The 27,049-nt window shown below is 41.2% G+C and overlaps 1 protein-coding gene across 3 annotated transcripts in view; it reads right to left on the bottom strand.

Annotated features, from left to right (window-relative positions):
- DICER1 (dicer 1, ribonuclease III) overlaps nt 1-24,384 on the bottom strand; it is a 55,710-nt gene extending 31,326 nt beyond the window's left edge. Inside the window, exons 1-10 of one of the 3 annotated variants that reach the window (XR_014002474.1) lie at nt 24,121-24,384; nt 14,503-14,569; nt 13,209-13,304; nt 10,789-10,981; nt 9,272-9,434; nt 8,608-8,738; nt 7,152-7,286; nt 4,200-4,360; nt 3,736-3,904; nt 1,410-1,882 (exon numbers count right to left, since the gene is read on the bottom strand). Coding sequence is in view for 2 of the 3 variants with exons in the window: in XM_081172064.1 (XP_081028190.1) it covers nt 1,410-1,882; nt 3,736-3,904; nt 4,200-4,360; nt 7,152-7,286; nt 8,608-8,738; nt 9,272-9,434; nt 10,789-10,932 (1,376 nt within the window). In the remaining variant the exon portion in view is untranslated. The remainder of the gene's footprint in view (nt 1-1,409; nt 1,883-3,735; nt 3,905-4,199; nt 4,361-7,151; nt 7,287-8,607; nt 8,739-9,271; nt 9,435-10,788; nt 10,982-13,208; nt 13,305-14,502; nt 14,570-24,120) is intronic. The other 2 variants (XM_081172064.1, XM_081172062.1) reach the window with 2 other exon arrangements.
- Nucleotides 24,385-27,049: the final 2,665 nt, after the last annotated feature.

Here is a 27,049-nt window from a genome sequence, read left to right as displayed (position 1 = left end):
AAATGTAAGCTAATCATCTTCTTGATATCAAGGTGGCATTTGCATTTAAAATTCTTAAAATAAATTCCTCCAGTGGTTCTATACCCGACACAGAGAAAGACAGCCTTACTTTTGAAGAATAAAAGAACATCAAGAACATTTAGTTCATGTATTCTTAATGGTCCCAAAGTCTAGAAGAGAAAATATTGTATCTAACAAGTCCCAATAGTGAGTGCCAATTTAGTAGGGACTGATCGTCACATAACCCCACCATGCAGCAAAACCAAGGTTCTTATTTCTGAGAAAAGCAATCCATAGGAAATTCCTATTCTCTTGGAAACCTGTTCCTGGATTTAGTCATTCTGATGATAAGCTTCCACTGGCTTAATTTACACATTACCCACTTGACAAGGGAAGATTTAAAATCCATCATGCTTTAAGTGGCATGTGGTTCTAACAGCCTCTACAAGTAGCTATGGCCAGACCTTGCCCTGCCCTACATTTCTGTGAAGGAGACTGCTGCCATATATTCACTCACAGCAGTGCTTCTCTTTTCTTTGGCAGAGAAATCAAGGAAACTGCAAGTGTTTTCCTTTCTTGCTCTCTCTGCCAGCAACTAATTTTATCCCTCATTGGGAAGTACAGTGGTACCTCAGGGTGAGTACTTAATTCGTTCCGGAGGTCCGTACTTAACCTGAAACTGTTCTTAACCTGAAGCACCACTTTAGCCAATGGGGCCTCCTGCTGCTGCCGCGCCGCCGGAGCACAATTTCTGTTCTCATCCTGAAGCAAAGTGCTTAACCTGAAGCACTATTTATTTACTGTTTTAGTTGTTGCTTTGTTACACATCTTGTATACCATAAAGCAGCCCAAATTAAATTTGTTTCTGTTAACAAGGCTTTAGTTTTTCTGTTTATGAAGAGGACATGAATTGTGGCAATACACAAAACTAGTCAGGATACTTTTAAACAGAAAAGTGGAAGTTGTTTTATCTCTATATACATACATACATACATACATACATACATACATACATACATACGTGCCTTTCTCTTATTACTCTGTATATTATCACCTTTGCTTGTGTGCCTGGTATTTGTGGTAAAAAAACCTTCTGAATTCTATTAAATAATTATCCTAAGCTTTTAAACAGTTGATAACTGCATATTCCACATAGCCTTACTACATTTAAATCATTTAAATAAATTTAGAAGTTGCTTTTGCTAATTCTTAAGGGTTTTTACGTTATGTTGTGGCTATATAGACCATCTTTTTCTTCTTTTTATGAAGTGTGGTTTGCAGATATTTGCAAAAACTAGCAGGCTTCATGAGCATTTGGACATATTTCTTCTATAATAATTCCGGATTAGCGTTCAATTAGCTCTTTTGTAATTCATAATATTATTATTTTTTAAAAAAAGGAACCATACCTGTTCAAAACAACTGCTGTGTATCTTCTTTCCACAAAAATAATTCCACATAAAATATTAGTAAAGGGAGAAGGAAAATTAGTTTCTGTTTTCTCTTTCTCCTCTATTTCTTCATCTTCATCCTCATCCTCAGAATCACTCCAGGACACATAATTATCCTGATTCCGATTATTATACCACTCAACACTTTCAAACTGTTGCCGTTCATAGGGCTTGTATTTACGCAAAATTTCAAGCAGTTTTATTACTTTTGGGGTTACAAATTTCAGGTCAAGTGAGGCAGGTGAGAAGTGCTCTTCACAGAGTGCATGTATTTTCCTTAGGAAAGTATCTGTAAACAATAAAAATTTCCTGTGCAGCTCCTCTTGCTCATGCTTTATGTACTTCTGTAGCTCTCTCACCATCATCCCAGCTACTTTATCAGCACACCAGGGTCCCAGAACAAGCAACACTGCTCGGCAGTCTGACAGTATCTGCAAACAAATTAAATTCATCAGTTTGGTATGGCACTGTAGCAGTCGACACAGCTTACACTGAGCCTGCAAACCATTATTTAGAGCAGGGGTTGGCAATTTTTTTTGAGGCCGGTCCGGTCCACTCCCCGGCAAACCTCTCGGTGGGCTGGAGCACCCATGCCCATGCCCAAGCTATTTCCAGCGTGTGCGCAGGTGCTCCTCCGTCCTGGAAGTGAGCCGGAAATAACGTATATTGGCACTCCTCCGGGTGAGGAGCACCTGTGCAAGTGCGCGCTCGCTATTTCCGGTGCACTTCCAGGACAAAGAAGCGCCTGTGCAAACGCACACATGCTATTTCCAGCACTCTTCCGACCCAGAAGTCGGTCCCCATGGCGAGAAAAAAAAAAAGCATGGAATCCCCACACCAGGAAACTCATGGGCTGGAACTAGCCCATGAGCCTTAGGTTGCCGATCTCTGATTTAAAGGGTGGGGGGAGAACTGCAATTTACATTTGCTTCTTTGTAGATAAACTAATGATATACACAGTGGTACCTCGGGTTACATACGCTTCAGGTTACAGACCCTTCAGGTTACAGACTCCACTAACCCAGAAATAGTACCTCAGGTTAAGAACTTTGCTTCAGGATGAGAACAGAAATCATGCTCTGGCGGCGCAGCGGCAGCAGGAGGCCCCATTAGCTAAAGTGGTGCTTCAGGTTAAGAACAGTTTCAGGTTAAGAACGGACCTCCGGAACGAATTAAGTACTTAACCCAAGGTACCACTGTAAAGGGATTACTGTTCCAGATAAGTATCATTTCAGAAGGCAACAAAGGGAGGGAATGAACTGCATAGCTACATTTTCCTGGGATTTTGTTTTTTTAAAATCACACATTGGTCTGGTTTAATAGGTGACCAGATTCTGAATGCTAAAGGTTTAGCAGAGAGACATGGCAGACAATCACAGAATTGTGCATCAATACTTGTTACCATACTTTGTGAAGAACCTGCAGTTCTAGGTAAGACACACGAAGGAGGGTTCATCTAGAGATTCTGAAATTTGTTCCACTGTGTTTTCGCTTTGCTAATTAAAAATAGCTTTCACAATTCTGTTAGTTTCGTAAGCAATATTGTGGAAACACCATGGGGGTGAAGTGGGATAAAACAAATCAGTACACCTGCAGCATGATCTAAGGATATTATGTGCTAACCGTAATTTGTCTTGATGTCCAAACTGCACAAATTATCATTACTGCAAACTATAGTATGCCTCCATAACAGATCCCGAAACTCATTGTGTCACACTGGTTCAATATGCCAAGGAAAACTATAGTTACCATGAAAAAGGCTGTGAGGGAGGGAATTGGAACACCCAGGAAGGTGTGAAGATTAGAAATATACAAGTTCATAACAAGTTTCATGACTGAAACAGATCACAGTCTGAACTACTTTTTCTCGCTCAAGTACAAGCTGCTTGTAGGGAAAATCTTGGAAAGTTTCTACTGTATATTTGTTCAGATGTCATAAAATAATCTCAGACTAGGTAAAACAAGGGACAGATTCTGAGACATGTAAAATTTTGTGGTACTGAGCAAATTAGCATCAAGAGTGACCTCAGTCCCCTGCCTACCACTTGGTCATTATTTGAAGTGCACTTTCTTTCTCATACTTGGCTGAAGTACTAAAGACTGATATTCTGGAGAAGTAGCTGAAAATGTATGCTACCTTGCCAAACTGATTGTCTTAATAATGAGTACGAATAATTTAAAAGTGGCAGTAGTTCTGGAAGAAAGCAGTAAATATTTCTATTAAGAGGCTAGACCAAACTGCAGTTAAGCAATGCAGGAACAATGATAAATCATGTGCCCATACCTGTTTAGAAATTAAGGTAGAATCTCTCTCTCTACACATTACAGATATGTTGCAATCATTCAGAAAGTGAAGTGCATCATCCAGCTCCGTTAACAACCTTTCATAGAGCCCACTTTTGTCAGCATATGGTCCACAATCTACCACAATCTCACAAGGCTGAGAAGTATACCTTTAACACAAACAAACAAGCTTGTCAGCCACATTTTAAACTGCTATTTAAATGGCACAATTACAGATTTGGTAATTCTAAAAAGCTATATGGGCTGCACAGCAAAATGCAAATTCAACCTGGCTTTACTTTATTGAAATAGGTTTAAAGAATGCCGTTGAGTGTTTAGATTAATTTTAGATTAATTTAAAACAACAACAACAGCACACCAAGCATATAGATATCAAGTCACCTCTTCCAACGTGTTTTTTTATGAATGGTATTCAACACAAAATTCAAAAATAACAAAATGTACCTGTCCAAAACCACTAAATCAGTTGCAGTTTCCGCACTACTCTTTAGAATGTTCTCCAATTTCTGAATCTTCTCTTCCAACTCTGCTGGATCACATTTCCCATTTAAAATGGAAGCTGTTAATCCTAAAATTCGGGGGCATGATGGACAACTCTCACAAAGCTGAAAAATAAACCAGAATAACCTGCAATGTTAAGTTTGCTCTTAAGTAGGGTGGGGGGGATCCAAATCAAGAAAAGGAACCCAGTGGCGAACAGTGACGTTCTGCACCTTCTTTTCCAGCATGACACAAATCCTAGAGGAGCAGAATGAATAAGAGAAGAGGCTTACTGAACTACTGCAGGGGGGATGAAAAAAAGAGTTCATGCCTCACACACATAAACCTGGTGACCCCAGAACTGGAATTGATCCTTCTAATATTTTTATATTTAAAAGTAACAGGACTTTTGTTTTAAACAACAACTTTTCAAGTTAGTGGAGTAGGATAACAGTTTTGAAGTCCTATAGGTCATGTGATCCTAAATAAGAGAAAATTAATGTAGCTTCAATCCCTCAACTGCATGCTTCCAAAGGAGGAAGCCCAAGAACTCTGCAGAACCAGGTGCAAGACCAGGTTCATTGATTTGTGCAATGTAATGGCTACTTAGTAAGCTCTCCTGATGTTTCTGATTTAACATTTGGCAATGAGAGGTCACCACAAATTTTCTGCCAACTCGTTCACTGGATAGTTTCAAGGAAGCCTGCCAACATTTAAAACAGCATCTAGTGCTCCCCTTTTAGACCTCCTTGATGGAACATGTTTAATCAGGCCATTTCCACCTTCATTAGCCTCCCAAAACTTAGAGCAGGCTTCTGACTCTGTTAACCATTACAGTCGGCGGTGACTGAAGAGAACTTCGAAATGTAAGAGGCACAACTATCCTTGCACACTGAGGACAAAAATAGTTTATTATTGACCATTCTGTCTGCACTGGCTCCGTTCCTTTCTTTTCCCAGTCACTTTGCAGCATCTGATGAGCAAAGAAATGCAATCCCTCCACCCCAATCCTTGGCAAGTGGGAGAGCTATTTCCTCAAGTGAAAGCAGCTGGCACGAGAATGAGAGAAATACAGAGAAGGAAGCTTGGTGCACACTGAGTGAGCAACAGTGCCCACATGGGGGTAGGAATGCAAGTCAAGGAAAGCACACACTTCAACCAGTGCTGCCTATTATGGTCTGTTCATTTATTCTAGAAGCAAGGGGGAGGTGGATATCCCCAATTTAGAGAGTACCGTATTTTTCGCTCTATAACACGCACCTGACCATAACACGCACGTAGTTTTTAGAGGAGGAAAACAAGAAAAAAAATATTCTAAACAAAACAGTGGATGTATGATTTTTGTGGTTCATGCTGTGGCCACAGACATGTGATCTGACAGTGAGTTTGGGGTAGCCCAATGCAAAAATCCTGAGGATCCATGTGGGTCCATGCTTTGTAACCACGTTTTTGCCCCATTGCGGCCCCATGAAACAGTGGGTGCGTGTGTGTTTTTTGTGCAGGCTGTAGCCATGGACATGCTATGTGATCTGATGGTGAATTTGGGGTGACCCAGTGCAAAAATCCTGAGGATCCATGTGGATCCGTGCTTTGTAACCACGTTTTAAGTGGGGAGGGAAGGAAAAGCACTCAAGGGACAAGGAGCACACGTGGGGGGGGGGTGGAGAAGGGTGCTGCTAATAATGCAGGAGAGGCTCCTCTCCGGCTTTGCTCCTTTAGAACAAGCAGGCTCTGCATCTCTCCCTCCTCCCCAGCAAGGAAACCACGATAGTAACCACTCTGAGACAAATCAAGAAAAAGTGCGACCAACACTCTCCCCCAACAAGCACAGTGAGGTCAACACACACACACACACAGAGAGAGAGAGAACTGGCCCTAAAGTTGCAGGGCGCTGGAAGTCGCAGGGGCGCTGGGGGAGTGAATGGGAAGCAAGAGAAGGAGAACGATCCCTCACACACACAGAGACACACAGAGTGTCAATTCTAAAGTCGCAGGGGCGCTGGGGGAGTGAATGGGAAGCAAGAGGAAAAGGAGCCCTCACACACAGAGAGACACACAGTGTGGATTCTAAAGTCGTAGGAAGAGTGAATGGGAAGCAAATCACACACAGAGAGACACACAGAGTGTGGATTCTAACGTCGGGAGAGTGAAGGGGAAGCAAGAGGAGAAGCAGCCCTCACGCACACACAGACACACAGAGTGTCAATTCTAACGTCGCAGGGAGAGTGAGAGTGAACGGGAAGCAAGAGGAGAAGCAGCCCTCACGCACACACAGACACACAGAGTGTCAATTCTAACGTCGCAGGGAGAGTGAGAGTGAACGGGAAGCAAGAGGAGAAGCAGCCCTCACGCACACACAGACACACAGAGTGTCAATTCTAACGTCGCAGGGGCGCAGGGAGAGTGAAGGGGAAGCAGGAGGAGGAGAACGATAGCTCAAGCACACACACACACACACACACACACACACACACACAGCCCCTACAGTGCCTAATCCAAAATCGGACAGCAAAAAACTGCAGGCAGGGACAGAGAGCACGGGGTTGTTTTAAAGCAGCCAACTCCCGCTCTGCTTCTCTCCCTCCTCCCCTGCTCCGCTAGCTGACAGGAGCCGCTTACACCCGCTTTGCTGTTTCAAAGCGAGCCACTGACTGCTCACGACTGCAGCAGATTCCCCCGCCATCTGTAGGCATTCGCTCCATAACACGCACAGACATTTCCCCTTACTTTCTAGGAGGAAAAATCTGCGTGTTATGGAGCGAAATTTACGGTAATCTGAAGGCCAGTCCAAAAACGGATAAAAATTAATAAATGCCAAGGTAAGTTAAATATTAATGCGTAATATGCAAACTCTTCAGTTTGCCTACTTATTTGTTTTGTCAGTGGTTAAAGCGATATAGACGGGTCACAACCTACCTGCATAATTTCTCGATAGGGGTGATCCTGAATTGCAAGATGGCACTCATCAAAAATAAGAAGATTAATGTTTGACAGCGATAAATGGTCATTTTTAAAAATATTCAAAGCGACACGACAGGTCATTACCAGAACCTGAAATATGAAGAGATGGAAGAAAAAAACTGAATGTTATTTTATAAGATTTTTAGTCAGCATTAATAAAAATTAAGCATTCATTCTTCCCTCTATACAAAATGTAGGTTAAAACAAACAATTGACCATTCACTTGTACCTGAGACAACATTAAGTGAAGTGCATTTTAATTCTGCCCAAAGGCCACTCAACTGAAATAAAATATTCCATTTCCATCTACTCTAAGGACCAAACTAGACTTGTGAGCCTCTCCAGGAGCTTTTCTGGCTAAAGAGTGGGGTATAAATCTTTTGAACATGCTGCTCAGTAGTGACTCCCCATCTGTGGAATGCTCTCCCCAGGAAAACACATCTGGTACTGGTTTTTACGAGCCATGCTAAACATTTTAATCTACCCAGGTTTTTAGTGGTTAAGTAGTCTCTACTGTTGTGCTCATCTTTTAGTGGGCTGGGGTAGTACTGGAATATAGGTATGAAATGCCTACAGATAACCTCCATAGCATTTTATACCCTGCCCATCTGGCTGGGTTTCCCCAGCCACTCTGGGCAGCGTCCAACAAAATATTAAAATACAGTGGTCTGTTAAACATTAAAAGATTCCCTAAACAGGGCTGCCTTCAGATGTCTTCTAAAAGTCTGGTAGTTGTTTTTCTTTTTGACATCTGGGGGGAGGGCATTCCACAGGGCAGGTGCCACTACTGAGAAGGCCCTCTGCCTGGTTCCCTGTAACTTGGCTTCTTGTAGCGAGGGAACCGCCAGAAGGCCCTCAGTGCTGGACCTCAGTGTCCGGGCAGAACGAGGAGGGTGGAGACTTTGCAAATCATCCTAAAAACAATAAAACCTTAAACTATGACACTGGTTTATAATTTGCAGGGGCTTATGGTATATTAAAGCTATGGTTTTCCCTGTAGTGATGTATGGAAGTGAGAGCTAGACCATAAAGAAGGCTGATCGTCGAAGAATTGATGCTTTTGAACTATGGTGCTGGAGGAGACTCTTGAGAGTCCTATGGACTGCAAGAAGATCAAACCTATTCATTCTGAAGGAAATCAGCCCTGAGTGCTCACTGGAAGGACAGCTCCTGAAGCTGAGGCTCCAATACTTTGGCCACCTCATGAGAAGAGAAGACTCCCTGGAAAAGACCCTGATGTTGGGAAAGATGGAGGGCACAAGGAGAAGGGGACGACAGAGGACGAGATGGTTGGACAGTGTTCTCAAAGCTACCAGCGTAAGTTTGACCAAACTGCAGGAGGCAGTGGAAGAGTTGGACACGACTAAATGACTAAACAACAACAACAACATGGTATATTAATTTGCCTTACCTGATACTTAGCAAATTCTTGGTTCCATTTCTCTTTTGTCCATGCTTCAGTTATTTCCAAACTTGAATACTCTCCCACTTTGAGATCTGAATGCGTCCTAACAGTTGACACTTGCTGAGCAACTTGGTTTGCTGCATAGGGAAGAAAAAGTGGAATTTAGGCAGCAAAGCAACTACTTTGAAATGGGATTCCAACTGTGTACATGCAATCATAGGGGTGATTCCATAGCAAGCATTTAGTGTGTGATTGTCATGCTTCATTCACTCACATTTTACAGGGCATCCATAAAATGCAGTCAACCAATCATTGTCATCTTTATTTTCTCTGCAATTCTTCTATTTTTACCCAACAAAACATTTTACTTTCAAAAAAAAAGTTTTGGCATGGGGGGGGTGTTAAACAAGCTTTTAATTAGTGCTAGGTGGCCATGCTTTCTTTTTTTAATTAAAGAAACTGGTTAGGACCAGAATTAACATTCCTGTAGTATAGTGTTAACTGTAGTATAGCACCATAACACCTTAATACAAAATTAACATTATAAAATTATGGTACTACTTAATTTGAAAATGCTATAGTATTGCCCACTAATTTTATGGTACAGTTTGAACACTTATCCAATCCTTATCAATTATGTCCCGTACAAAAATGTGTATTACTTCCTTACCAGAGTTGACCAAGAATACTGTTCTTTTCCCATTTTTGTTAAAATCTCCCCTGATCTGATAAGACAGTTCTTTAATGAGTAGTACTGCAATAAAAGTCTTCCCTGAGCCAGTGTTTAAACAGACTATTGTATTATGATCCAGAGCTGCTTCCAGCAGTTCAACCTGTATTGGCAAATACAAAATGTTTTATTTATTTTTTTAAAAAAGAATCCTTAAAATTACATGTAGACAGGTTTCAGCTGACTCAATGAAAGACAATTCAAGACACAGATGTCTCTCTGATGTATCAGCCAAAGAAAGTCAATGAACTGCATACCTAAAACATCTAAAAGTCTATCTGACATTTCTCCTTCCACCCTGTGATATACCTTTTGGAATTTTTCTGTGAACGCTTTACACATGGAATAGTTGCAGTACAGCAAACTGTCATGTAAAGTTTTCAACAGGACCTTAAGATCCTTATCCCCTGAAATCCTCTTCTAATATAACTTTGTTGCATGGATGAGCTTACAGGAGTAGTAACACAAAGACTTCAGTATGAGCAACAAATGGATTACCTAAATCAGCTCTAAAATATTTAGTATTCAAACCTTTAAAACAACTGACGTTGTGTGAATTTTTCATAAAAGTTGTAATTTGCCAGAATCACTTTAAAATGCAGAGCAGTGTTCTTGAAACATGCAGTTCTGAAAGTTTTACTGAGCTCTTATTTATTTAGAATGCTTATGTTCCGCTTTATATCCCCATATATCCTCATCATCCCTGACCACTGGTCCTGTAAGCTAGGGATGATGGGAGTTGTAGTCCCAAAACATCTGGAGGGCCGAGTTTGGGGATGCCTGCCTTAGAGGCTCTCAAAGTTGTTTTAAGACTTCCAAAATAAAAATCATAATTAAGTCTGATATCAGAACAGAAACATCATATGATGGCAGGATTATACAAGTGGCATTTCCTGCACTCATCTTTGTTTTTTCTTGGTGTTTCCACATAGTTCCTGTCTACTAGGAAGTAGAGACCAGAAGAAGTCCTCTCAGGCAGGGGAGAGGCTGAGCAGCTGGAATCATTCAGCCCATGACAAAGGCAAGACACAGGTGACAAATAATAATGATAATAGAAAAGAAAGTAGTTCCATTTATGCACAGAGGAAGACTGCTTATTGTCACGGATTTTTCCTCACATATTTTTATTCACTCTTATTTATTTAATGTTCATCAAAGTAGCGACTTCATGGTAAGACTATGAGCACTTTAATCAAATACTCTTCTGTTTAGTCAAATATCCCTCAAGTGTGACAAGCTAATTGCTGGCGCTATAATAAATTATCTCAGTAAGCCAAAGACACTAGTGCTGATATCTTCACTGCTTCTAGTGTTAGCGAAGAAGAGAAAAGGGTCTCTTTTCACTGTGGTTCATTCTAATGGAAATGCATGTAAGACGGATACCAGCCTCATAGTCAGTCTCCAGGAAGCAGCCAGATTTCATTTTGCTTAACAAATATTAACATTGTCATTAGTACCTGGTATTTTCTTGGTGTGTAAATATTATCATGAATTGCTTCTTGTTGCCATGGAAGTCCAAAAAAAGGACCCATTGGTGAGGAAGCAGGGGTCATGAGTTGTAGTCCTGCCATGCTGAGGAACTGCAAAGCAGGGCTTTTCATTCATTCATCCAGTGTTTCTTTCATTGCATTTTTGTTCCAACACAGCTTACTGTGAGGGGGGGAAAGAGCGTTGAAACCAGTTACTAATCATATCTTACAGAATAAAAATTAAAACTTTTACAGTATGACTTTTCAACTCAGGTTTTACGTTTTTAAATATGCCCATGGAATCTTCAAAGACAAACTACAGGCAATATTCCAGTATGATAAAATTCAGCCGAATACAGGCAGCAATGCTATCAATAATAGAATAAAAGGAGTATTTGCATAGTGTTCTCAATGTTCAAAACGAGTCGTATAAATCATATCTCACTGCAAGTGCTATGTAAATACTCACAACAGCTATGTAAGTAGTGCAAATGGGCACTAGGTAATGCCTAAAGTGGCTTGCCTAAAGTAACTTAGGGAGTTAGTAGCAAATATAAGATTAAACTGGCAACCTTCCAGATCATTGCTCTTTCACCACTACATTATATGAGCTCTCCATCCTGGATAGATTATGTTAATCACTTAAGGACTAACACAACTATATTTCATGGACTTTCAACTTGAATTTTGCATACCTACCTCTTTATGGTCTTGTGCAGTACACCAAAGAATATCATATAACGTTTTTAAAAATCCGTAAATAATTGAAAGTTTATTTCCACATGCCACGGTTGGAAAATTGAGACCAAACAAGTAATGGAAAGCACCACAGATATACCCAGCAAACAAGGCAGTACCCACTTTCCCTATAATATGCTCATTCAGTGCAGTTAAATGAAGAGGAACTCAGATGATGAAAATACTTGTAATCCTGAGTTATACCTGTCCTTGCTATTCTCCAAATTAAACTGGAATGTTCTCTCAACCTATAGCACTTAACAGCAATTATTCCACTACGTTCTCACTGTAGATTGCTATGGGCGGTGTGGGGGATAGCCTCCATTTAATTGCACTTTGAAAAGATACTAATGCTATAAGCCAGTGGTTCCCAACTGGTGGTCTGCGGACCTCAGAGGCTCTGCATTACCCACCCAGGAGGTGTGTGGCAAAATTAACATAACAAAAACCACCACAGAGATATCAACATTTTCAAAAGTAGTGGTTCCACGACTTGGTTTTTGAAAAACAGGGGGTCCACAGTACTTAGCTGATTGGGAACCGCTGCTATAAGTAGTTACTTTTATTAATGTCAAACAATAACTAAACAATTGTGAAGTGATTTGAGAACTTATTTTAAATAGAAATGTCCACAATCAAGATCAAAATAGGTATCACCTCTACCTGCATTGGTGAAATTGCAGGATAAGCCACATCACCACCTTATCCAATCTCTGCCTAGAGTGCAAATTCTATGTGAAGGTATTGAGAGAAATAATGCTTGACAGGGGAAGATAGTTTGCAATTGCTTTACCCTACCTGATCCCTTAACCATTGTTAAGATATAGGCCACACACTGGTAGTGATATTAACTTCCAGCTGCCACAAGAATAGAGTTCATGGACTAAGCTCAATATAAAGTCATACATATATTTTGTGCTTTGCATTAGTTCAATTCTCTTTATACTGGTTTTGATTTTATTTTAAGGGGGCATTAACTCCAAACAAGTATGTTGCAAGTACTTAATTATACCAGTTTCCTGTACAGAAAAGAAAACCTAGATATTGAAAAAGCTATGAACCAATAAGCATAACCAAAAAAGTACTATCACCACTTTAATAATAAGTCGTATATAAAGTTTCAAAGCTAAACTCCTCAATTTAACACAATATAGATTGCTTTTTCAGAAACCCAAAAAGTTTTGTTTTAGAATTAGCAATGTACAGCAATTCCAAAAAAATATGGGTGCTACATGGGCCATTTCGTACGTGGATTTAACCTCTCTGGGGAAATCCGAGCTCAACAGGAGATTGGAGCTTCACAAAGGTGCTGTGAGCTCCAGAAAAAAACCCAAAAGGAAGTTTTGGGTGATGGGGACCCAGCGGCACCCCTGGTGTATCTCCCCAAAGGCAAATGATCCAGTAAAAGGGTTTGGAAGCTTGAGGGGATGGAGGCACAGGTGCGATGGGGGTCTACTCGCTACTGCTGTTGAGCGACGCCTCTGGTTCCGATGGCAAGCTGAAATGTTTGTGCTGATGGAACGATCAGAAGACCCCAATGGTGAATTCCTCCCAATAGTCGTAAGAGAAATTGAGCAATGTGATTTGAAGTTTTCTTCCAAAGAAATGCCAGCATTATGTAGACTATTTAAAAAGATAGTGATTTCTGATTGAATTAGATACAGACTTACCATATTAGTTTCTGTGCCCTCTAAGTATATGTTCTCTGAACTGCATTTTGACACCATTATATCTGCTTCGAGGCTAACCACATTGCTGCTCAGCTCCTGCTCAATCAATATAAGAAAATTGTTAGCGAAGAGCTAAAATACTTTTACACATATTAAGAATAAGATTCCATTCAAGATTTCAGTCAAAAGTGGATTTCTATTTGTAGTTTCTCTTTAGAACAATCAATTTATGATACTCAGATAACTGATGTACATAAACTGTGTTATTAAATTTGAAATAAAGTGTTATTAAAAACAAGAAGGGGTGGAGAGAAAAAAGTTAGTTCAATCCATCTTTGGATGTGCCAGCCCTCCCTGCAACCGAAAATGTCAGTTTTTGAGAGGGCTGTCAATGAAGAGGATGGAAAGACCCAAAGGAACTCCTGTACAAGGAGCCACATATGCGGGAAGGGGAGGAAATAATGCATTAAGTGACCATATTGACCCTAAACAGTTTTTGCTAGATTTGAGAGCTTTAAAGCTAAGTAAAGAAAATTATCATGGTAAGCCCTGTGTTATACCACAAATCCCTTGTATCTAGAAGCTGGGATAACAGAAGTTCCTGAATGAATATTTCCTCCACCACCCCAGTAAAAATGAAAAATATTGTTATTAAAAGGATAAACTCTTCAAGTTTTATTTTATAATGTTAATAAATTGAGTTATACAAAAATGGTGAACATGGCCAATATACAACAATAAACCAGCATAATAATTCTTCATTAAATAAAGACAAATATTAGTTTTAAGAAAGAGTCCTTTTTACATATGAAGCAGCAGGGATAATGGCTTCTACTCTTTCTACAGGTTGAGTAAGAACGTGTATATTTATACTCATCAAAATGACTAAAGCAGCAAGGTTCCCAGCCATTGTAGAAGATACATATAATCATTTTCTAAAATATGGATGCCATTTTTAAATAATTATCCTTGAGAATTTAATAAGATCATTATGCAACATTACATTTTAAACGTAAAAATAAATAAATCCATACTGGTAAAAATCATCAAGGATTTGGTAACCACAATATAGAGTCAAAGTTTTACATTTTATGTACTGAATGAAAGACAATTTCCTACTCCTAATGAACTGTTCAGAAAGGGAAATAGTATGCTGATAGCAGGTCATTTTTAAAAGTTAAAACAAAGTCAGAATAAAAGGAAACAATCTTAATGAGTAAACTTCTAGCCCAAGTAGCATTTAAAAGTTAAGGAGCACCATAGCATTAAGGAGCACACGTTAGCATTTTTCTACCTTGAATCTTGATATTGAGCTTATCCAGAGTTTCCAAGCCTGTAACTTTGTTTCAAACCTAGATATCCTAGAAGGCAATAAAAAGACAGCACATTTTCAAAAACTCTAATAAAACCCAACCACACCATGCAATACTCTTCATCCTTGCATTTTAATGTTTAGCTCTGGAGAACAGCACATTACCCTTCAAAAGTCCTTTTTGGCCAAGGATGCAGACAGTGAGTGTCTGAAAGATTAAGGGCCTGAACATATTAGCTTATTTTCTACTTTACCTGTTAAAACAATTGCTCACTAACATCCATTAGGTTTACAACTGGTTCTACTTCACTTTCTTTCACTATGAAAATGAAATCTTAGGGAAACTTAATATTCACTTTGGAGGAATTCGAAGTTGTGCTAAGGCAATCCTTCTGCCAGACAGAACGATTCCTACTGTCTTCCCCACTTCACACTATCTGCAGTTCTGGGGTTTCTCCTGACCCACCAAAGCCATTTGGGGGGCACAGGGGGGGGGGGCTGATACGCAAGCCGAGTTCCTTGTGCAGGGATTCCACTGACGGGATTCATTAGTTGAAAACAGCCCTATGTTATAGGGCAGAAGTGACTGGCATCCATTTTATTGCAAATTTCAAACACAACTACCACATTATTTATTATACATACTGAGAAAAATGGCAAAACAGATAACCATTGCCCATTTGTGTGTCCTCATTGCCCATTTGTGTGTCTTCATGTAAAACAAGGCAATGTATCAACAACCCTTTTCCCACTTCACTACGAGAACGGTACAGAAATCAATGGACACTTATTGGATTTAAAAATTAAATGTTAATAGGCTTTTCAGTTTAACTGTTCTATTTCCCATGCATTTTAGCCAAGTGAAATCAAATTCTTAACAGCATGCTTTTAGTCTGTGTAGTCCAAAAACAGCCTATTTAGCAAAGAGCAAGACAAAATTCATCCACAGGAGTTGAAAAAGCAGTTCACTATCAGTGAAGAATATTGAGGCTATTATCAACAGCAGCTTTGGGGTATGGGTATTCAGGTTCACATTGGGAAAGTACCAAAACAAAATATCCAGCCAGAACTGTTAATCTTCCTATCTCAGCTGTAACCCAGATCAAGGGGTGGCATGGAACACCATTACAATTTAGATGGTCCTTCTGCAATGAACATATCCCCAATATGCGACAGAAATTCAGCACACAGCATAACACACTATTTTGTGTCAGACTACACCATCTTCTTTCCTCATAAGACTACACCATCTTCTTTCCTCATAAATTTATTATACCCTTCCCGCTAAAGCAGGATGGGGAACCTGTGGCCCTCCAGATGTTGTTTGACTCCAGCTCCCATCATCTCCAGCCACCGTGGAAATGACAGTCCAACCATATCTGCAGGACCACAGATTTGCCATCCTGATTAATCCCATGCTGATTGTGTGGGACAACTGATTATTCCACACTGCAAACCAAGTAAAGATACCAGACCTTGAAAAGTTTGCAGCAGATGGCTGCCCTTGCTAAAACCATGGCGAAACCACAGGAATCTCAGCTGTAGTTTCTGCCCAATGTTTCTGTAATAAATAGGTATGGTTATGCCAATGAACACAAACCTGCTTCCTTTTTCCACAGAAACTCTGCGGTTGCTTTCAATCCTGTAAAATTTCACTGAATTAAAACAGAATTTAGTCTTCCCTGGCAAGATAAAAGGTAATGCTGCCTTTCATTACAATCAGAACATTTGTCTGAACAGAAACATTTCATTGGTCTATCCCACCTTAACACTGGTAACTCATCACTTCAATCGCCAAAATATTTAAGATTAAGATGGAGGCCATTAGTTTTCCTCAAAAGTGGTGTAAACAGAAGAGTAGAAGTGTAGCTGACAGAAAAATATAAACTGGATACTGCTGCCCTCGGTGCAGCAGGCCCTTTCAGTTCCTAAGCTAACATACTGCTAGACAGGCTTCACGCAAAAGACTGAGCCAAGTTCTAGTAGGAAAGTGCAAGCTTACATCATATTACCATGTCGATTGTGTTGGTGCTCTCCTCTGGACAAAAGGCCTGTTGCAGCAGGCAGGCAGGCAGGCAGGCAGGCAGGCAGGCAGGCAGCCAGCCAGCCAGCCAGCCAGCCAGCCAGCCAGCCAGCCAGCCAGCCAGCTTCTGTTTGATGGTCAAAGTCATATACCATTTGCCAGGAAGCATAGCCTCACAGCAGCAATACTCGTGGTCCTAAAGCAGCACCACTCACCAGTAAATTTATTTTACAGATAAAGATCCAATGTAAGGAAAAGGAATATCTGCTAAGTACGGAGCATGCTGTTTTCCATTTTAGTTCTTTATGCAAGGAGATTGTGTGACCACAGTACGTACAAAGCCATGTGTGTCATATAAATGTGTTTTTATTTGTGCAACTGCTAGTTTAATCCTAGCATACATGCCCAGTAATACTAAGTCCTATGCTCTAAGAATATTGTAAAAGTTAAAGGCTCCATATTGCTTCTTAGTGCTGGTCTTTTAAAATGCAGACACTGAAATTTGGCAACTCCTTAGTTTGAAGTATAATGAAACCTACTTAACTTTTAGAATTCCAAAGCTATCAAAGTTTAACATTAAAAGCTTTTTTTAAAAATGCACTGGATTTTTCAGGATGCAATTACTTTCAAATAATAATGCGAAATATGAGTTTTTGAACACAAAAACTATCTAGAAATACCTTTAACACTTTCCCTCCCACTGTTAAATCATTCACTTAAGAAGAAAAAAAAGATGATAAACCAAACTGAGACTAATCTTGCAGTCAGGTCTGCAGAGTCAGTTAGTTTTTTCCATACTTTATAAACTTAGGACTCACTGATATAAGCTTCCTTTTCCATAACAACACTAGAGGCAAATGGTAGAGCTGGGGTCTTTTCAGAGCCTCAACCATTTTTTACTTCATGGGAGCATAGCAGCTGCCTATGTGTGGTTTCCAGACACAAGATTTGCATAAATGTAAATCATATACTTCTCTTTTCTACACTACTGAGTTGGAGCTGGCAAACTGCCAAACTATTCCAAGGAAATGTGTGTTCAACTCATTAAGGAATGGCTGTGCCACATTTCTCACCAAGGAAGCCCTTTAAACAAGCACTTTCTATGCAGACATCATCAGCCCTAGCTAATTTTCTTAAACATGGGCTTAAATGTCCCAGACCTGTAGAATGGCATGGGTCTTGAAACTTAGGAAGCTCCCCCCCCAAAAAAAAACACAGTACCCCTCCCCTACACCAATTGAAAAGCTTCCAGCTCCAGAACAACCTCCAAGAGATCAAGCCAGTTACAGCTCATGGATGTTTCCTGCTCAAACCAAGAGTCTTCTGCATACAGCTGGAGAAGCTTGTATCAACTGCAATCTGGATGTTGAAGAATTCCCCTGAGTGAACTCACTTGGGCAGCTAATGTGAGCAAATCTAGCAACTTCTGGAGGCCAAATGCAACTTATAAATTATCTTCTTGTACAGGGGAAACAATATCCACTGTTGAGGCCTGAAATAACATACATATAGCACATGGGTCACTAGAGTAATTCTCATAAGGCTCCCAATTTTATAAGGTACTTCAAAAGTTTACTGTAAAGGAGCTATAATCATATCTTGTCTGAAGACTAAAGATATTGTCACCATTTCCCATTCTACTGGTTGTATGAGGGCAGCAACGGCGTCTCGGTCATTCATTCCCTGAGATAAAACGGTGAAGTGCTAGAAACAAGGATAGAAATGCCAAAACAGTCTAGTCGCCACTAGGGGGGCAGGTCAACAACACTTTATTTCTTATTTTGATAAGCAGGAACTCATGCACAATTCACATAAGTGACACATTGATAACACATTTTTAGCAGAAATTGTTAATACATGTTTAATTTGATGTTGACAATAAAAATATTACTTCAGTTTTCAAAACACTCTACTTTATTGTTAAACATATACATTTGAAAACTGAGTTCAGCATGCTCCTTAAGAGCATAAGTCATGAAAACTTCTTGCATGAAAGGACGGTCAGTCTACATGTGGAAGCCTTTTTCCATATCCAGGAGATCTATCCAAATGGTTGCCACTGACTTCAGACCTCTGTTCATTTCCTTGTGCCAATTTGAAGGAAATGTGCTTTAAAGTTTATTTTCCCACATTTTCTTTCCTACAGAAATTTTGCCAGTGCATTAATTATATTATTTCTATATAATTATATACATTTATGTGTGAAAGCAACGTTTAGCATATTTGGTGCCAGGCCATTCTGTTGTTAATTTTCAAGGTACAGGGGAAGACTTTTGTTTCAACTGTAGCATTTAAAGCAACCTTTACCAACCTGGCTGGAACTGATGTAATAGTTATAGTACAGAGCCTCGTTTCAAGAAAATGTGTGTTGTTAGATTCCAGCTGCAATCACATCGTTCACTTTATATACCTCTCAAGCACTCCTAGCTGTGCTCTTATAGGCTGTTAAACAATTTCTTTGAATACAGAAAGTTTGTTGTAGCACTTCCAATTACTGGATGGAGGTTTATTCCACATGCCTAATTAAGCAAGATCAGAAAAGAAATGTATTAAATGGCTCTTGCCCTGTAAAGGTTACATATGATTGAAGAGAGCGAGCTCACTCTCACGGATTTAGTTTAGCTGGGCCCACTTACAGCTAAACTATCAGAAACCAAATACAGGATGCAGAATACCAATTTTGCATTGCCATCACCCACTCAAGTAGTTTCAGCTAAGGTTAGAAGCATGTGAATAATACTCCTAATTTGGAAACACTGGCTAGCTCTCTGCTTCTCTCCAATATATCTCTTGGGTTCTAGATTGCAACCACCAGAGTTCATGAACTTGTCATGACATTCGTTGTTTTGCTTCAGATAAAAGCATCTTCTAAAACCACCACCGTAATTTATTGATCTGTCCACTTTGTGACAGGCTCAATCTTGTGGAATTTCTAACTTCCCCTTGAAAGAGGAATGGGGAGCCTGTGACCCTCCATATGCTGTTGGACTTCCATCAGTCACAGCCAACATGGCCAATGGCCCAAGATGATGGGGGTGTAGACCAGCAACATATGGAGAGCCACATGTTCCCCATCCCTGCCCTTTTTTTAAAAAAAAATGCCTGCTTTGACAGTATGATTATTATATAAATGATTACATTTATTATTACATTTATTACCTGCCCTTCACCACCAAGACTCAGTGCAGGTTACAACTATTTAAAATTCAGTATTAAAAACAGTTAAAACTAATCACAGGACTATGGTAATGTTCACCAAGTTACTACTGCTGCCAATACTTCTTGGCTAGGAGCATCAACAATTAGAAAGAATTGTATCAAGTCTAATAAGCCATTCTGAGGCATTACTATTTTTTTAATGTTATCCTTTGCAACATGTGCCCGATTCAGCAAGGGACTATACAGACAGAGAAGCAGGTATATTCATGCATATCCTAAGCTGGAGAGGAAACTGAATGCATGGACAGGGAAACTGCTGCACATGATTCCCCAGAGCAGTAAGAGCCACTCTTACAGAGAAAGGGATGGCCAACTGAAGTTGCCTCCAGTCAAGAATGGCAGGTGAGGGCAAAGTTTGAACAGTTCAGTCTCACCTCATCTCATCAACCTTTCAGATAAAGACATAGGCAGGAGAGAATTTAATAATACCTATAAATTAGAACGTAACCGGAAGGATGATCAATTTTTTGGATGAAACATGTGAAAAGGCTGAGGGCACATGCCCTCAAAGGAAGTAATATTAAAAATATTAGCATGAAGACAAGTAGTTCTAGGTTGCATTAGAACTGCTATTTAGATATCAGGATATTGATTATTCTAGTGATGTTGGATATATTGCCCAAAGTATTGTGGAATCCCCTGTGCTGCATAAAAATAAGGTTTGGATAAGCGATAACTTAACAGCAAGGAAGAAAAACTTGCACAATACCTAGAACAAGAAGATGGTCAGAATCCCTGTTATAAAAGTCTCAAGGTTTCAGGTAATTTTCCATAAATATGCACCCCAATCTAGCTAGGGGCTCTCAGATACACAGGAAGTAGCTCAAAGCACAAAATAATTTATGGGCTCATTCAAAGGAAGGGCAGGGTATGAATTTAATAAATAATAGTCATAAGATGGGTCAAGTGTTCTAGCCCTTAGAATATTGAAGCTCTCTGGTGTCAGGTATACTTCTTGTTGTAACTGAATTTCTAGTAGATATCCTATTTCATTGTGAGTCGCCTTGAGTTCCTTCCAGAAGAAAAGTAGAATACAGATTTTTAAAATAAAAAAATTATTTGACTCATACCCAAACTTTCTAACTAAGGTACACAGTTAATAAAAGGTGAAAAAATTATACGATCTGAAGAGAAACCAGAGTTCAAAGAAATAGTTAAAAGGACTAATCATTTCTGGTTGTGAAGTCAGCTCAGCAATTATTCTTTTGGCATTCTTAACATTGCGGCAGTGTCATAACTGATCTCTGATGGTTTTAGAGTTTGACTTGTTGAAGAATCAGCTTCCATTTAATATATTTTCAGTAAATGCTAAAATGCTTATTTCAATTTGGGGAGGATACAATCACACAGTCCTGATAGATAGTTCTGACTGTAGTCCTGACAGCGCCTGTCCACCTCCACCAATTCATAGCACTAGCAATTACATCCACTTCTCTGCAGTTTACATTCAAATACTATGGCTCTTATGGGGTTGCCAGTTCTAGTGACAGGGCATTATATCAGCATAGAAAGTAGGCTTCTGGATAGTTTCCTCAAAAAGAAGCTTTATAACCTCTTCCAACCTTCACAACTTGCCCTTCAAGGTGTAGAATTGTACAGTAGTACCTCAGGTTAAGTACTTCATTCGCTCCGGAGGTCTGTTCTTAACCTGAAACTGCTCTTAACCTGAAGCGCCTCCTCCTGCCGCCGCGCCGCCGAAGCACGACTTCTGTTCTGATCCTGAAGCAAAGTTCTTAACCTGAAGAACTATTTCTGGGTTAGCGGAGTCTGTAACCTGAAGCGTATGTAACCTGAAGCATATGTAACCCGAGGTACCACTGTACTCTGAGGGACAAATTACACATAACATCAAGAGTGGTGAACCTGTGGCCCTGAATATATTGTCAGACTCATTTCCATCAGTTTCACTTGGCATGGTCAATAGTCAAGGATGATGGAAGATGAAATCAAACAACTTCTGGAGGATCATCTGTTCCCCATGACTGCTTTACAGAGTTGCCTGCAACTTTTTCCTTTCCTTTGTAACAAACATGGCATTTCAAATTGCAGTTAGGAAAAAAGAAGGGGATTAATTAACCCTTTCTCTGCTAGTAATTTTGCCTTTCCAAAATTGCCTCACCAATCAAGCTTCTTTTCCCCATGGGAAAAGAATACAGGGTGGCAGCAGCAGAAATAATGGTGCAGAGATTCTTATCAGGCAAAGGGTGAAAAGACAAAGGTCTTGAAGCAGCAACAAGTGTCAGAAACTGTAGTTAACGGGAATCAGAACTGTAGAGTTGGAAGGGACCCTGAGGATCATCTAGTCCAACCCCCTGAAGAATTAATTCCTCTTCCCCAGCAGTAGCAATGGGCACTTTTGTTAAAGCTGTGAAATTTCACTTATCCCTTAAGTTCTTTAAAGGTGATAGCTGGTACTGTATATTGAAGAGAATGCATAACATACAATTAGCAGTGAATCAGGATAATACTTGTAGAGTGTTACCAAGGGGCAAAATTGCTTTATTGTTGCTTGGATGAACAAAGAACCTCATGAAATGTTACTGGATAAACTGTAGGATCACTGTTCCATAGCAAACTATTGTACGCACAGCCCAAATATAATGAGCATGAAGAGAACTAGCTTCTTCCCATTACTGAGACTGTAATGGGCCAAGATTATACAGAATATAAAATACTACTTCTGCATCATGTGATTAGTGTCTCCTTACACTCATCAAGAGCAGAAAATTTGCTACATCAAGGGAATTCTGCTTTAAAAATCATGCCTTTCAAAAGATTACTCTACCACAGTAAAACATCCAGTTTATTATTTGGTGTTACTTAAAGCTTGATTGATACAGTAAACACAGTAAACAAAACCCCACCACCACCTTGCCCTCACTATGAAGTTACAATTCCAATCTACTCATGGAGCCACGAGGGAAACATTAGAAGCAGCAGTGAATAAAATTCACATCTTTTTTTGCTCAGTTGCAAACAGAGGGATGAGAAGGGAAAATATATTTATTCCAAGAAAACTGAGTTAATTTAAAGTGTAAGTGTGTGTGTGTGTGTGTAAAAGAAAGAACCCTCCTGTTATCCCAACAATGCCAGAGACAGACAGCTGGAAGAGACGTGAGGCAGCAGCGTGCACAGGAAAAATCGAGGTTACCAGACATCTCTTATTTATTCTAGCCTCGTTGACATGGATCAATGGCAGTCACTTCAATTCAAACCCCTGTAAGCCCACAGTGTTATAGTGAGACCCCTTATTTCTTGGGACATTGTGTTCTGGTAATCCTAAAGGACAATGGATGAAGTAGGACAAGGAACTGGGAGGAAAAAAGAAGAACATGCCTGCGAAAGCCCATTTCTGCTGCTGCTGCTGCCCTATGGCCCACACAATTGGCTGGGGTGGGAGACAAGGAAGCACATCTAGCTGCTCTCTTAATGCAAAGTGTGGCAGCCTCATGAATTATACCCGTAGGAGCACATGGACGCTGAACATCCCTCCCCTCCACAGCCTGATCCATACCTCATTTTTTAAAAAGAAAATGGAGAGAGAGAAAAGAGTCTCACAGACCCCAACGAGACTTGTCTCCACAGGAAGCAAATGCTTTATCGAGCACCACCATTCTTTTTAAAACAAAGACACAGGATGTTTTATTTGGCATTACTGCGGGTGTTTAAGACAGAAATGTGCCAGTAGCACGGGTGCCTTCTCGGAACTGCTGGGTGAAACTTATGAGCTGCATCCAACGTTCATCACGCTCAGCGCACATGGCTCACATGGGCCCCGTTAATACCAGTGGATCTACTCTTGAGAAGGAACGCAGCCTTAAGGGGGATGCATTTCAGATTCATGGGCGGGTGGCCGGAGAGGGAAGAGCATTTGATCAAAAAATAAAAAATAAATAGAGAAAACGTTGGAATTCTGAACCCCTCTCCCCCCCCCCCTGGGAGTTCGCCAAACTGAAGAAAGCGGGATATCCCCGGGGAGACAAAGAGCAGCGGGAGGAAGCTTGCTGCGCGTGGGGAGGAGGAAATAAAGCGAAATAAAGGCGACACGGCCGCCCACCCCCTTTAGGGAAACGGAAAGGAGGCGGATTAAGCTGAGCGGAGGCCCCGACCGCGCCGCCTGGGCGAGACATAGACAGACACCGGGAGGGAGAATGCGAGGCTGAGAGGAAGACAAAGGCGCCCTTCCTCCTCCTCCTCCTCCCACCCGGCGGCGGCCCACAGCTCCGCTGAGGGGAGAAAAAAAGGGAAGCCCCCCCCCCCCGGCAAGTGCTGGGCTCCAGGGCAGGCCCGTTGAGGAGCAGCCAAGCGAAGGAGGCGAGCGGGTTGTGAGGGAAGAAGGGCCGGGTGGAACCTCCTACCTGCCAGGCGGGACCCAGCCTGGAGCTGCCCCGGTTACAGGCGTCGCCTCATTATGCCGCTGCCGCTCCTTCCCCCGCCGCCGCCGCCATTTCGCCGCCTCCGCCTCTTTTAACTGTCAGGCTCCTCCATTCACCTGGGCCCGGTTAGGACAAGCCTCCTCCCCGCCCCTGCCTACGCAAAAGGAGCTCCACCCTCCTCCGCCTATAGGGCCCGACTCTGCGCTGCTGGCGCAGAAGCGTTCCGAGAATCCGGGACTCGCCGCCGCCTTCGCTATGCGTAGACCAGCGCACAAGAGAGAGAGAGGAGAGAAACCACACTCGCCTGAATTTGCGCCGATGAAACGGCGGGCGCGATTGGAGAGGAGGGCCGGGTGAGAGGTGAAAGGTGGAGGGGCGGACCAATCGGGTGGCAGGAGGCAGTGTAAACGGGTAGGGGGCGGGGCTTCGCTTGGGCAGAGGCTCGCGTGCGCTGATGGCTGCGGCGCCGGGTTGCCAGAGCGCTCGCTTAGTGAGGGGAGCGCAAGGGAAGCCCTTCTGGGTCAGTCGATCCGCCCGTGGTGGGGAACCCGCAAGCAGGACCCTGTGGCTTCCAGCAGCAGTTATTGGGAAGCATTGCTGTAGGTTGACTATGTGCTCTGCCCTGAATCTGCCAGCATTCAGCTTGACTTGCATGGATGTCCCATGAGTTCTAGTCAGCGTTCGAAACTGCCATTGTTCCAAGGTGCATTTTGCACCTAAGATTTTGGATTTGAAACTGCAGAGTGGAAGAAAAGGGGGAGCTTTTTCTGCTTCCCCACCTACAGCTACTCTCTGAAGAATGGAGAAGAGACCCTCTTAAAAATATTAGGGGGCGGGCAGGGGAAGGACCAGACCATGTGGGAAATGAACATAACATTTGTCTGCAGTTCATTCATTTTCAGCTTTGTATTCTAGTTATATAAAAAAGCACGCCTTGACATTCCGTTGTTGCGCCCATAACCTAGGTTCACAGCATAAAAAATTAAAAAGCAGCAAAAAACCATAAAAAACAAACCCATAACCCCACCCCAGCCCATTTTTTAAAGGACGCCCTAAATGGAAATACTCCCCCATCCCCACAAGGTACTTTTAAATATTTCTTCCAGCCTTTGAGATTGGATGGAGATAGAAACTCTCCTTCTATCTGGGATGTCCTCTCCCACTTAGCTTGGGAAGCTTGGAAGCCAGACCTTAGTGCGACAGTGCTTTCCATATATGTGATTCCTGCCAAGCAGCATTCAGAGGCATACTTCCTCCAACTGTGGAGGTAGAAAATTGTTATTGTGGCCAATAACTATGAATTTTGGTTGATAAAGGAATTATAACATTTACTCTAGCTTTCTGTTTTTCACTAATGAAGCAGCATAGCTACCTACAATGGGTGTGTACATCTCATTCTTACAAATGCCCTTCATTATATGAAGGTATGTTGACATGCTTAATAATAATATTATAATAAATTTTATTTGTACCCCACCCTCCCTGGCCGGGGCCGGGCTCAGAGCAGCTAACATCATATAAATAACACAGTATACATAAAAACAGGCATCAATTAATTAAAATACATCTTAAAATTAATTCAGACAAATTAAAATCTGGACAAATGGCAGTTATCAGGTTAAGACTGAGAGCACTTGCCAGGACCAACTGTTTTCACTGATCATATAAGGACCTGTGAACAGGCTGGGAGGCCTCCTTCATGCTTGTTCTTATACAAAGGGAAAAGGTCAGACTGCACCCTGGCCAAAGGCCTGTCGGAACAGCTCCGTCTTGCAGGCCCTCCAGAAAGATATCAAATCCTGCTGGGCCCTAGTCTCTTGTGGGAGAGCGTTCCACCAGGCTGGGGCCACAGCCGAAAAGGCCCTGGCTCTGGTCAAGGCCAGTCTAATTTCCCTGGGGCCCGGGATCTTCAGTGTGTTATTGTTTGCAGATCTTAAGCATGCTTATTCAAATACAGATTATTACTGCATACCAGGGGGTTGGACTAGCTGACACTTGGGAGTCACTTCCAATTCTACAAGTCTAAGAATCCGGATCCCATTATAGTCAATGGGGCAGACTCCCAAGCAAATGCACACAGGACAGTACCCATAATTTTACCTACTCAGCCCCTAAGGGACCAGTACCCTGATTCTAATTATATTTACTTGCAAAGCAGTCTCTTCTTTTCAAAGCCTTATGGTGCAAGCCCCTCTCTGTACAAATTTTAAACTGCAGCCAAACCCACTTAAAAGTGACAGGTCAAGGCAGGAGCTTAATCACTCCTTTCTTTTTTGTCTGAAATTCTACTGTAAAATGGAGTGCCCCTATCTTATGAGCATCAATAATTTCCTAGTATCCTGATTTCCACATATGCCTAATCAGTTGTTAAGTGGGTCAAAGTGATTTTGTTTCAGATTGCGGGCTGTATATGTGGCATGTGGCATCTATCCTTGTAGATTTGTTTTGTTTTTGAAGCTTAAAGCAGAAAAGGAATTTACATAATGAAACAGACCAGAACAGACTCCAGCAAAATACTCAGCACTGGGAAAACAAAACATAATGATGGAATCAAGAAATTAATAAAAAGATCAAGCACTTGAAAGTGTGTTTTATTTGTCCACAATTTAGAACCCCAGCAGAAGTCTGCAGAAAAAAATGTTTAGATGTGGGGAAGGGGCTCTATCAATGGCAACTTAGAAGATACATGGACTAAAGATCATTTGAGGGGGTTGAAAAGGATTTGACAGCTGCTTCCAACTACCATACTATATACTGTGTAGTTAGCGTTCCCTTCCTTCGGTCTCATCTTCAGCTGTCCTGAGGCCTCTAAAATTCCAGTGTCTCATCCAAGGGAACATAAATGCCTTAGAACTCCAGAGTGTAAAAAAATATTTTAGATTCCATACGCCCATATTTCTGTTAAAAGAGC

The sequence above is a fragment of the Podarcis bocagei genome (assembly GCF_964188305.1).
Source record: "Podarcis bocagei genome assembly, chromosome: 1".
Classification (NCBI taxonomy): Eukaryota; Metazoa; Chordata; class Lepidosauria; order Squamata; family Lacertidae; genus Podarcis; species Podarcis bocagei.
Note: the sequence above shows the minus strand (reverse complement) of the source record. Positions and strands in the feature narration are given on the sequence as shown.